The sequence below is a fragment of the Gopherus evgoodei genome, chromosome 5 (assembly GCF_007399415.2).
Source record: "Gopherus evgoodei ecotype Sinaloan lineage chromosome 5, rGopEvg1_v1.p, whole genome shotgun sequence".
NCBI classification, from domain to species: domain Eukaryota; kingdom Metazoa; phylum Chordata; order Testudines; family Testudinidae; genus Gopherus; species Gopherus evgoodei.
The window spans coordinates 7,620,762-7,634,077 of NC_044326.1; the positions used below are offsets into that span (position 1 = coordinate 7,620,762).

The 13,316-nt window shown below is 42.5% G+C and overlaps 1 protein-coding gene across 1 annotated transcript in view; it reads left to right on the forward strand.

Annotated features, from left to right (window-relative positions):
• Positions 1 to 12,051, forward strand: part of DDRGK1 (DDRGK domain containing 1) — a 55,404-nt gene extending 43,353 nt beyond the window's left edge. The window contains exons 6-9 of the mRNA XM_030563269.1: positions 2,387 to 2,425; positions 6,818 to 6,874; positions 8,207 to 8,255; positions 10,196 to 12,051. Coding sequence (XP_030419129.1) covers positions 2,387 to 2,425; positions 6,818 to 6,874; positions 8,207 to 8,255; positions 10,196 to 10,368 — 318 coding nt within the window. The 3' untranslated portion in view covers positions 10,369 to 12,051. The remainder of the gene's footprint in view (positions 1 to 2,386; positions 2,426 to 6,817; positions 6,875 to 8,206; positions 8,256 to 10,195) is intronic.
• The last annotated feature ends 1,265 nt before the right edge of the window (positions 12,052 to 13,316 follow it).

The following is a 13,316-nucleotide window of genomic DNA, read 5'->3' on the forward strand; positions in this document are numbered from 1 at the left end:
CTTGGATGGTGTGTGCTGAGTGCACGTAAGAAATTTTTTTGCCTTTAAATGACAGATCTTGTGTATAGTAAATGTGAACCTAGAGCATTGTAGGAGAACTTTAGAATTCTTTATAGCAACCTATAGATTTAGAGAGAAATGCGAAGGTGCAAATTGAGCTCACGTGGAAAGGAGTGCAAACCCCCAGTGGGGTTCCACTTGCTTACAGCATGGCTGAATTAGCCTAGGGGTTCTGTAATCCGAATGCCTTCCTAGAGTTAGAAACCCTGCAACACAAGCGCGGAAGGTACTGCTAGAAGGGCAGGTAACAGTGGAAGAGAGCAATTCGAAGTCAAGGTTTGATGCCAAAATAGCTGCCAAGTATGTTTTAAATCCAGCTTCAATATCTAAGGAGCTGAATTATCACTAAATCAGGGGAATGAAACTGAACTAAAGCTGATTTTAAACATAATTTATTAAGTGAAGCATTAAAGTGCCCCTCTCTCTGGCGTTTCTGGTTGTGTGGTGTTAGAACTGTACGTTCTGCAATGGAAGTGACTGTTGCTAATTCCTTACCCTCTGCATAGGACTGTAGCACTCTATTATGGTTGCATGCAAGCAAGTCTTTTGGATACTACTGATAAAATGTGGCACACGTGGTACCTGATTTTTTTTCTTAATGCTGCCGCTGTGGAAGGCAAGATTCTCATTCATAATCCATCAGAGACTAAATGGTTTGCTTTGTTTAATGTTAAGTGCTGTGAAATAATGACGGGAATAGAGATCTCGCACTCCAAATGTTTGCAGCTGAATGCATTTGATGTTAGCATGACATTTTTTTAAGTGTCAAAAATTCTTACGCTGCTGCGACTCCAGTTTGTTCAGTGGGGTGGCATTGGTGTAAATCAGATTGGTATTGGTGATTTTTTTTTCCACTCCCTCTGTCCAGCCACCCATTCCAAACCAAAGGAGCATTCTTCATCATGGCTCTAAATTTAGGACCAGTAGAAGTCATGGCACATTAGTGATGGTGGAATAGATTTTCAGAGATTCAAAGGGCAGTTTGGTGCCAAGCTCCTGCTGAAAGTTAGTTTAACTAGGGTGCCTAACTTCTTTCTGTTCCTTTGTAACTCTACCCTTACTGTGCCGTTGACATATCAGAACTTATGAGCAGTAGTGTCTTAAAGCAGAACAAAGTGGCTAAAACAGACTTTTTCCATCTGTTTGTAAGTTACATGCAGCGTTAAGCAGCTGTGCCAGTTATACCACGGATGCTCTTGGGAGATCAGTTAAGCTAAGACAAAATTGTCCCATGATCAGCTCCCTTTAAACAGTAGTATAACTTGGTCACATTACTTTGTTGGGGGGGGGGGGGGGCGGCAGCAAAGGAGTCTGCTGTATAAGATCCTTGACCAGGATGGCTATTGTATGTAAATAGGAGCAGAAAGGGGCTTTACTTGCTTAAGATGAAGGTTGGGGCCTTGTTCTCAACTTAATCTTTTTTTAATAAAGTACATATTTCAAATGCCTGTTAAAGAAAGATGTTCCAGGATACACATTCCAAGTGCTAACGTGGCTGGAAGGCTGTAGGCTTTCTGCCCTGCGCTTTACGAGGCATCCAGTATCCTGCTGCAGTCACATGCTCTGTCACTGGTTATTGGTTACTAGTCAGTTATTGGTTACCAGCATCCTCAAGCTTGAGTGTCTAGAATTAGGCACCTAAATTTGTAGTTAGGAGACTAATATAAATGACTTAATTTCCAGAGGTTCTAAGCACCAGCATCTTCCATTGACTTGAATGCAAATTTTGTTTGTGCAGCACCTTTGATGATCAGGCAACTTGTATTTAGATGCCTAACTGTTGATTTAGATGCCTAATTTTAGGCATCCAAGTTTAAAAGAAATTGGCTCCAGTTTCTCTTGTGTAATGAATGGTCCAGCCTAAATTCTGCCCCTGGATGCATCTGAGCGGCCTCCCATTGATATCACTCCACACCCTGCCCTTCACGCATCCAGAGGGCAAAGTCTGGTCCTCGGTGTTTGTTCCTTACTAGAAGATGCAGAAAGTAACTTGGTCTCAACGTGAATGTGACACACCACCTATGGCATAGACATAAAGAAGATAGAAATTGGATATTTCCACTCTAGTTGGACAGGTATAAAATATATATTTAATTTAAATACAGACCCCTTGAGCCTTGTTTTGATTTCGGATAAATCAGTGCAAATCCGTAGATGACGTTAACTCCAGTTTTACACTGGTGCAACAAATGAGAATCTGTCCCTCGTACAGTGCCTTGTATGATTGCCTATTTTACAATCCTTGTTTCTCCATCAATATGCAGAAACATTTGATTTGATTTCTGTTCATTTGAATTAATGTCTGTTTTTTCCTTGCTGTATCCAGTCCCATAGCTTTCTAACGGAATTTATCAACTACATTAAGGTAAGCTACCATTCCTCTTTCTTTATATCCGGTGTGTGTTCCTTTTAGTCATCATTTTATTTATTATGAAAACGTTTATTGGTGGAGAACTGTATAAAGAAGGAAACCCTTTTGTTAATGTCTAGGTGGATATTTAATAAAACAAGTATTCAGGCGATCCATGGACTTGAACTACAATGTGTGTTTGCTCTTGCAGCTCACAAGTGTGTGAATAGTTGCTGGAGTAGTTCCTCTTTCTCCTTTCATCTCATAGCCATGTTTTGGCACTTATATGCACATCTATGGCTGTTGTGGCCCAGTCACTGTAGTCAACACATGCACCCAGGAGTTGAAGTGGTACCTTGGATACTTAAAGTAAAACTTTGGAAATGTTTACATAGAATTTTACTCTCCTGTGCTTTGGGATAGTGTTCTAGATAGTCCAGTTTAAGCAGATCACTTTAGGAACGTGTAATTTCCTTTTAGAAGTTATCAATAACTGAGCATTTCAATCTGCCTTTAAAAGACCTACATAGTCTAATCTGGATTTGACAGCAATGACGTCTGTCTTTAGGATCTGTCTACCCTGCGGTTGGAGCAAAAGTACACGCACCATAGCAGCATTGATCTAGCTAGCTCAAGTACCAGTAGTCGTGAAGCCGCAGCAGCGGGGGCTAGCTGCTGAGTAAGTACCCAGCGCGGGCTCATACAGCCCACACTGTTGCTGCATCTTCACTGCTCTTTATACTCGTGCTCACTAGATCGGAGCTAGCTCGGGTGCTGAATTCCACCTCTGACTGCACTGTACACATACCCTGGTCCTTGTAGTAAAATTTCTGAGTCTTGAATAGAAAAGTTACTATTTTTTAAAAAAATATTACCTAGCCAGTTGCTCGGTGCCCGATCCTGGTGGTTGCCCTCAACTCTCATAGAGGTGACTGGTAGTTCAGGACACTCCATGCCATACAAGCTTCGGTCCTGAGTTTGCGAATGTTGAACACACAGTATTGATTTTATTTATTTATTTATTTATTTTAAAGTTTAATTCACTGGGTCCATTGCAGTTTAGTTTCCCTCCCCCCATCGCCAACTGAGAATGAGGATTGCTGAATTTATGTGATGTCTGTTGTACCACGTGCATTTTTTTGATCCTCTTGAAACACAAGCACCGTAAAGGTCACATAAAGCTCTCACTTGATTTCCTCTCTAACTTCTCTACCTTTGATGCGTGGCAGTGTCTTAACCTTTACTGAGATGTTGTAGAAAAGATCACTCGTCAGGGTGTCTTAGGCTTCCTTTTAATAGCATTGGGGAGCTTCATTTTTAAAGTTTGGGGTATTTGTGGTGATTCGTGCTTTCCAATTAAAATAGAAGTCTCAACTTACATTTTAACTGCCATTTACACTGTCTGTCTGAAACCAGAGAAACAATCACAGAGTGTGACTCTGAGACCTGAAAGCTAAGATGCTTGGTTCATGTGAAACCATAAACTCAGTAAGTGGGACATAAGCACATTCGAAAGGCCCTGATTCAGAAAAACATCCCAGTTGAGGAAGGCACTTAAGCATGTGCATTGCTGAATAGGAATGGACAGAAGGATTGGGAGCAATATTTTCTTTAACATTCTTAACTTTCTCTTTAGCTTGAAAATATACTTAGTTTAGAGAAGACACGGGCAGCATGCAATCCCTCCTACCTGGATATGTTGTTGCTTTTTCAGAAGGAATGACTTCTCTGCTGAAACAGTGCTAATCCGGCAGCATCAATCTGAAAGCGTCTGTCACGTGGTCTTAAAGAGCAGCCGATGCCTCAAAAAAAAAAATTGTAATTTAACCTTTCTGTTGAGGAAGCTGTTCTGCCAGTGTCAGTTTTTGAGTGGCGGCAGCTTGCTTCATATTTTATTCTTAGGGAAGTTTTACATGAAATGTAGACTCTCTTTGGTTTGTTTTTTGGGGTTGAGTTTTTGTGATTGGATTTACAATGGACCCAATCTTAAAGGGAGTGAGGCACCCAGATCCCATTGAAATTAGATGAAGTTTGAGTGGCTAATTCCCTCAGGCTCTTTTCAAAATCCCTTGGTTATTAAATTCATCTGCAGCTCCTAAAGTCTCGTGTGTGTGTGTGTGTGTGTGTGTGTGTGAGAGAGAGAGAGAGAGAGAGAGAGAGAGAGAGAGATCAGTGCCGAAAGCATTTCCATTCCCCAGGAGCCGACTGTGACGTTACAAACTGGGGTTCTGGCTTTTGAAAGGGACACAGTAGAGCAACAGAAAAGCTGCTGGATTTGAACCTGGTGCCAGAGCTATGCAGGCCACTTTACGAGAAAGAGGACTCTGTGGGCCCAACTGGTACCTTGCAAATTAATTGGCAGTTGTTTGAAAGCTGCAGGGAGGCTCGGATCATGGGCAGTATTCTCACTGGAGAAGGATGAGCGGGCAAAGTGCTGGTGAGGCAGCCTGAAATGCAAAGAGAAACGTACACATGCACCTCAGACTGTGCCTCAGCCCATTCAACCATTTCCACTTGGACTTCCCATTTCAAACCTCTGAGCCACTTCAGGTGGCTGCCAGTTTGTTTTTAAAAAGAACCTGTTGCAAAAATACCAAAAGAGGTTGCGGGATAAATCCTGAGTGCACGTAGACGCTCGCTCGCTCGCTCTCTCGGTCAAAATTCTGCTCCCTTTACTCGTGAATCCTCCCCTTGATTACAGTGGGATTCATTGCGTAAATAACCGGAGCAGGATTTGGCCCTGAATTACAGTTTCTGGCCCCAGTTCAGCAAAGTACTTAAGCATATGCCAGGCTATTGAAATGAATGGAACTTCAGCATGTGTTTTTGGAAGTTAAGCACATGCTTAAGTGCGCTGCCATGAATCAGGCCTCAAGCTTCAGTAACTGTATTTCTGCAAAAGAGAACCTCATTTCCTAGAATACCAGCCATGAAGCGATTTAACCTGGAAAGCTTCCAGTAAACCCTTTCAGTAGTTAGGAGATGACTGTTTTTAAGGGAAGATTTAAATCCTCTTTTTCTCAGTTAGTAAGAGGTTGGGGGTTGGTTTTTTGTGTGTTTTTTTTTTTTTTTTTTGCCCCCTATCCTTTAAAATGAAGATGTGATGATCCATAGCAGTTCCCAGCTCTGAGAACTGAATTCCATGAACTGGTTTCAGTTCTGTATCTTCAGTCCATGGTAGTCAGTTCTCTAGCTTGGCTGTATCTAACTTCACAACTAGTAAGTCTGTGGTTTTTTTGGTTTTTTTTTTTCAATGAGAGAGGGCATAACTGTATACAACCTGTTTATTTCCCAGATGTCCATTCAGATTAGAGTTGCTGTATCCTTAAATAAGTCAAAATATAAACGTTACCATTCGGAAACTGTTCTGTTCAATTGAAACGTAATACTTGCATCTGAAATGATAAAGCTCCCCAAGATTTTGCCGTCCCACCATACTGGAAGGAATAGTGGCCTGGAACTAAAAGAGAATGATACTTAGCACCTCTGTAGCCCTTTATATTTAGAGTTCCTTACAGGCATTAATGCATCTTTACAGTGCATTTAGATAAATGAGATATTAACCCCTTTCTACTGATAGGGAAACCATGGCATGGAATGGTTGAATTCCCGTTTCATCAGTGCGTTGTACGATTCCAGTCTTCTTCTGTGTAACTCCCTCTGGTTACGTCAGTGTAAGTCTAGAGTAAAGCAGCGGTGAATCATATACTAAATGACTTGGCTAAAGTCACACACAAAGTTCAGGCTAAAGCCAATTAGAAAATTCAAGAGTTCTTTGCTCTCAGTTCTGCCCTCAGTCCATATCGCACTGCCCCTCTGACCGAGCACTAAGAGTACATCTCTAACTATGAGAAACTAGATAAGAGATTAACTTGCTAAAGAAGGTCATTAAGGCAACAACACTAGTGTTGCAGAGGGCTGGCGGGGGGAGCAGACAAACCACCCAAGAGCTTAGTACACCAGGAGGTCTGGCCCAGTTCTCCTTTTTTTTTTTTTTAAACATAATTTGTGTGTGCAAACTGAAAGCTTACGTTAATACTGGTGGGGAAAGATACAGGTTGCAAGAAGAACAGTCAGGCTCCTTTTATGAATAGCTGCACGTCAATAGTCCAAAATGTTTCTGCTTATCTTGCCTTTCTAAGAGATTGGTCATAACAGATCTTTGGAAACACATGCAGTGTTTCATCCGCAGGTGGAAAAGAGCCTCGAATTTCTCCGTAAGCAAAACTGATTTAAATAAATGATTCAACTCAGCTGTTTCCCAAGTAGGAAAGTTTGCGAGGAATTGCGAACTTGAATTCTAGTTTCTCTCCCACTAGATGCATTCTGCATGTTTCTGTGGCCAAACAGATAAAAAGCGAGTCCCCATTCTCATCAGCGGCTTATAACTCTTCTTTGTTTCCATAGAATGCAAAGGTGGTTCTTCTGGAAGACCTGGCTTCCCATTTGGGGTTAAGAACCCAGGTAAGCATTACAAGTAATACACCAACACTAATAATGGGAGTGTGAGCAAATTGGGACATTTCCATATGAATCTTGGTGGTCCTACTGAAAATTCTTGGGTTTTGACTGAAGTTCAACAGAAGGAGCACCCTAGTGGAATTCACTGGAAGAGCCATCCAGCCAATAACTTCATTAGCCAATGAGTCCTTGCTGTGAAGGAGCATGCTCGGAATGTTTTGTACTCAGCCCTTCTTGTTGGCCTCTGGAGCTGTAATCCCAGGCTTTCTTTGTATCCGGCACATGCTTGTGTGCTCTCTCCTGGGATACTTTGGGCTACAGAGTCACATAAAATATAGCTGTGAGCATGGTCATTGTTGGATAGGGTGGAAGCTGCTCAGGTGAGTGGGGAAAATTACAACATTGGCCATACTGTTTCATGTACAGTAAAAACAGATATTAGTTATTTTTGTCCCGAGACTCATTTATTGCTGGCATTTCCCCCCACACACGCTGCCCTCTTCCCCAATTTATAGCCTGCTAAATTATTTTTAAATGGTTACATGTTCTTAGGTTGTGTTTTCTTATTAAAAACAAGCAACCTCAGCCCTGCAAAAACTATAAAGAACCTTCCAAGGGAAATCTTGACCTTACATTGTACCTTTTGGCCTCTGTCCTCCATTCCTCTGTCTTCTCTCCTCCCCCCACCCAACCTCCCCCGATCTACATTTGTGTCTCTTCCTGTTCTGCCTTGGCTCTGTCTGCAGTTTGGGGAGGGGCCATGTATTTGATTTGATTCTGACACGCCGAGGACACTTCAGCTGCTCTATAAATAATAAAAACCCTTGGAGTTACCCCACGGATAAATTTGGCATGTTACCTTTTGGGCCAGTGGAGAACACAGCAGACTTTAAGCAGAACAAATATACTTTCATTAATGTATTTGAGCCAGGTCCTCAGCTGGTGTACATAGGCATAGTTGCATAGTCTGGCCCTTTTATTTCTGTACACATACACCCTTCTTTGTTAATGCTCAAGAGGTCTCTCTGCAATCCCCTTCCATGAAATATCTGAATGCGAGAGATATGATTAACATAAGTTTGCAAGAACAGCCTCTCGTGGAGAGAGAGCTATTTGCATACACCGGGTTACAGAGGCTGACCGCATCCTGGCTAAGACAAAACCTTGTCCCGATAACAGGCTGGTGGGTTGCATTTGTGTAGAAATGCTGATATGCATGTTTCACCTAAATATTCAGCACTCAAGAATAAGACATGAAGCACAATCTCTCTTATATGCCTGGTAATGTGAGATCTCTCTTCTTTTAACTAGTTCTTTTTCCTACCCCTCCAACAGGATGCAATTAATAGAGTACAAGACCTGATGGCAGATGGCACTCTAACAGGTGACAGTGGAAACGTTATGGGTTTCTGTTGAGTTGTTTAGTGTGTTAATAGATGATGCTGAAAATGCATAGGACCCCTAAGCCAGATAGTAAGAAAATGCTTTCTATTTAATTGATCCTGTAATCACCAAGGTCTCCTACTTGGCTTGATCAATAGCGATGTTAATTACCCTAATTTCGGCTTTGAAACTTGGTGGTTTAAAATGGACTGCCATCCTGGAGAGGTGCTCTGGCATTTTTGTACCTGATTGTTGTTGTGGTATAGAATTAAAATAATACACCTTCACCCCCAAACAGAGTCTCCACATCAAGGCCTGTGTATCATTTCAGTTCTGCTGAAGCACTTGAGCTGCCTACAGGCATTGCTGGGATGCGCAGGTGTGAATTTCATTCTCGCTGAGAGCGCAATTATTTTTGCAAAGAGAAAAGTCTCAGCTGAATCATGTGTGGGTTTTCGGGTAGTCTGAGCCCAGAGAAGGAACTGTCACAGGGCACTGGCCCTCGAGGTGCATCCAGGCTATCCCAGTGCACTTGTTACAGTTCTGGGGGCTTTTAAAACTGGGAGTGGTAGTTGTGGATCACATGCCTGCCCTTAGTCATATGCCCTACAGGAAATTGCATATATCGCTTCCTGCCTCTTGGGCAGGAGAAGCAGGCAGGAGAGATGGGGTCAGGGAAAGAAGTGGGCAGTGGCTCTCCACACCTGTCAGTAGGAGGCTAAGAGGGAAACAGCAGCAGAAAGCAGGAGCTGGTTTGGGAAAAGTCTCTCCAGGGGTCTGGGAAGCAGTGGAGACAAGGACTAGACAAGACTGTTAGGGTTGCTTTAAATCTTATTTCTAAGTTAATAAAGAAAAACCCGAAGTTACCAAATAACCAAAACAAAACAAAAAAAAACCCCTTGAACTGTGCAGCTGTTTAGATTAGGATTTCCCTTTCCTCAGCTGGTGGAGTAGCCTACGAACTCGACTGAGACGCTGCAGCCTGAAATCTAATCCCTTTGTAAAAATTAAGTTCAAATAGTTTCTGCTTTTACGAGTGTCCATTAGAACTTCAGCCAGTGCTTGTCCTTGCATCCCTATTTTTAAGTTGGTGTCCCTTGAATAGATACAATTATGGTAATAGCAAGTGTCGTTCATTCCTGTCATCATTTGACAGCTAGGAAAAGGTATTGTCCGCGTTCAAGGGAGCTAAATTATCTGAAGGACTTGAAGAGGGTTTGCTACAGGGGGCTTTTAGTATTGGCAACTTGGGCTACAGTTGTTAATGTGTTACTGTCTTACTGCAATAAATACTAGCAGTACACTCCTTTGGTTTGATTATTTATGATGTGTGTTGTTCTGCTGCCTCTCAGCCCAACCGAGACTATTCTCCTGTGAGCTGCCCCAGTCATGGGCCAGGATTCCGATGTGCTAGGTGCTGTACAAACAGAACAAAATGACGATCCCTGCCGCAAAGAGTTACAATCGAAGTATAAAACAAGCGACAACAGGTGGATACAGGCAGATAAGGGGTGCAAGGAAAAAAGGAGACATTATGGATCAGATTGACAGACTGTGATCTTGGCACACCAGCAGCCTAAATGTTAAGTTCTTTGTAGGAATTTCAGCAAAGGAATTCTACCACCTAAGAAACACTCCCTGACCCCAAGCCCCAGCAATCAAAATAGACGAGACAGACCAAGTAGACGAAGGCACAAAAGTGTGTTTCCCAAGGTCACCAGCAGGCCAATGGCAGAGTTAGGAATAGAAGAACCCAAGTCTCCTTGTTCCAAGACCAGTGTCCCTGTCTGCTGGACCACAATGCCCTGCTATATCTGGAATTTAGTTTGTGTGCTGTAAATGTAGTCCCTGAATTAACCAAAGGTGTGGGGTCGTTAATGTCTATTGGGGAAATGTAGTTAGCTTTGAAGTGTTGACTCCAAGTCACGTTTTGTCTTCCAGGTGTGATTGATGACCGAGGAAAGTTCATCTATATCACTCCAGAGGAGATGACCGCCGTGGCTCAGTTTATCAAACAGAGAGGACGAGTCTCCATTGCAGAACTGGCCCAAGCAAGCAATTCCCTCATCAACCTCCAACCTGAGAGCAGAGCTGTCACTCAGAGCACGGCGTGATAATGCATTTCACAGTGTGGGAAGATACTGCAGTAGAGTACATTAATAACATGCAAGTCATTAAAAAAAATCTCTGTCTATTCATAACCGTGAAAAAAAAGATGTGGTGATTACTTTTAAACATGAACTGCAAGACATTATCCAATGTTGTGCTTCTCAATTGATTAGAGTAGATAATCAGAATAAAATGGAGCCACATCTTCCTTTTTTTCCCCCAGAGGACACTAAAAAAGAATCCAAGGCTAAACTACACACTCTGGTGCATCTGTGGCTCTGTGATTTCAGTGACTGTCCTGTGGACGCATTAGAGGGTGGAATTTAGCCCCAAGTGTACATAAAAGCACAGACAGACTTTTCAGTTTACTATGAAAACTCAGAGCCCTGTGTGGCTGTGAGCTGGATGAGCTTGCTGGGTAATTGTATGCTCCCTACCAATGAGACCATTTTGCTTCCAACTCCCGCGTTCGTGTCACATACAGTTGCTTTTGAAACTGCGGTTGGCATTATCCAGGCTAGCTATCCAGCTGTACTGTGTTATACGCCTAGTTTTAAGGTTTTCTTCTGGGGGTGCTGGATACAGGCTGAAACAATAGATCTATGCAGATAACATTTTCAGATTTTACTGTATTATCTAGAATTGATGTAGAAGATAAAAAGAAAACTGTATTAGAAGTTTCCCTCTGTTCTGGTTGTAATGATGACTCTTAATATAGCACTTCACAGGTTCAAAGAACTTCAAATGTTCTCTTGCTTAAAAGCCTTTGCCAAAGAAATTCCTCTGTTTGTTTTCTTGTTTATATAATGCCCAAAATGTGGCAGGCAGCCAAAATGCACTCTTGTTATGTCTGCAGCCAGAAAGAGACAAACACACAGAGCCAAATGAACATCTCCAGCTTACTGTACAGATCAGTCCTAATTATGGTCAACCTCGTGTACCCTGTTATATCCTGACCTGCCTTCCATGCAGATGCCAAGTCAGTGGGACTGCACATTCCAGACATGTATCTACTAAAAGGTTTGGTGGTTCTGGATTGTTTTGAAAAAAATAACACAAGGGGGGAGACTAACTTCCAGGACTTTCAAAGTGCAATTGTTGCACTCAAGAGAATATTTCTAAGAGACTGTTGCATCTGTTGTAGCTTTAAATTGTTTTATTAGGAATTGGGGAGATTTATTCCCTATATGAGAATAATTTGCTGTATAGTCAGGTGCTTTGCTTATTATCTTTCTTCTGCTATAAACACATTGTACTAGTGAATCTGACATACAGTAATTAGGCCCTGGGTTTTTTCCTTGCAAAACTTCTTTTTAGGTCAAGGTAGAACTGAGCTGAATGGAAATCTTGCTGTTCTGATTCGCTGTAAATGCGATAATGTAGCAATAACAACACGCAGATGAAATGTTTCTGTTAACAACGTCATTCCTGCCAAACCTACCAGCTGTGGAAGGCAGCGTTCAGCTGTAATGCTGCCTCGTGTACCTGATACGAATGCTGACGCGTTTCACCACCGCGCAGAGGCAGACAGTCACCAGCAGATACATAGGATGATTTAAGGCTTTTCAAAGTGTCAGAGTTATTCAGACTTGGGTTGGGGTTTATGCTGCCGCTATCTCTTTGTTTTGTCCTGTCCTGATATGGACTGTTTTCCTAGTAAAATAAATACAGTGGGGAGAAGTGCAGAATTTTGAGCGCGTGTGTGTTTCTTTTAAACAGTTTGTGAGTTCATTTTAAAGTTGAGAGTAACAGAAATCAGGTTAGATTTTAATACAGCAAAGTAACTCCATTGAATCCAGTAGTTACTCGAAATGTACGTGCAGTTACTCAAGATGTAACAAATCAAAATCACGTCCATATTTCAGTGCAAGCTTCCTTCTGCAGCTCTGCCTGCGTAACGTGTCTAATGGAAAGAGACCTATCTTTCTTGTCGGGAATGTCTTCCAGTCAGAGTGGTTTTGTGAAGTGCACCATCTTCAAAGCCTTCACAAATATTACCTAATTAATCTCTTAGATCCCTCATATGTTTGGTATTGTAGTTTCCTTGCACATCTTTACCCAGAGGGAAGTGCTCTAATGGAGTGTTCGGGGGCTGTGGAAGCCATGGCAGTTGTAGCACAGCACGGGCAGGAGCAAACATCTATGATCATGTCTATTCAAATGCTAAAATTTCTTCCAAGAAGAGCAGATCTAAGCAGGGCTTTGGAGCTGTGCTCCGGCTCTGCTCCAGCTCCGGGCGAAAACCTGCAGCTCCACTGCTCTGTGCTCCAGCTCCAAGCCCTGGATCTAAGAGCCGAGAGGTTTATTTTTTTAGGATTAAATGCATTCCACGACAGAGTGTCCTGACAGGGTTCTCTGTACCAGCTAACCCTCTCTTTAACCTCTTACTGTGGGGCTTACTTGGTGCCCAGGCTTGCTGCGTGAACTTTGCTCTTCACTGTTGTTTCCTAACACGTTGAACAAGCGTGTGGTTGGTCTGAGTGCTGTGTACTCGACTGTGATGCATGCCACAGGGCCAGGTGCTTCGAACTCCTCCTGAAAAGCCATTTTTTCAGAGCCACTTAATTCATTGCTCTTGACTTTTTTCCACTACATCCCTGCTAGTAGTATGGCACGTGCATGACCAGTGGACATCCTTGTCTGCATTCAGTGGCACAGAGCATAAACATGTTTGGCCCTGAAGTAATTTGAAGGTCTATCTGTTATAAATGATACATATTTGATCTAACACCACCCCATTAGATCAAAGGCTGAGCAAGGCTGTAGATTGCCTTTACAAATGGATTTAGTTGTGGATTGCAGCACAGTCAGCTTTGTCAGCTGAAAGAGGTGTGCTGATGACCTACTGACCTAGTTTGCAGAGCTGCTAACCTTCACCAAGACCTACGAGTGAGTCTGTGCAGTCTCCCAACCGAGGCCGTGCCTGAAGTCCAATTTCTGTCCTGTGCTCCAC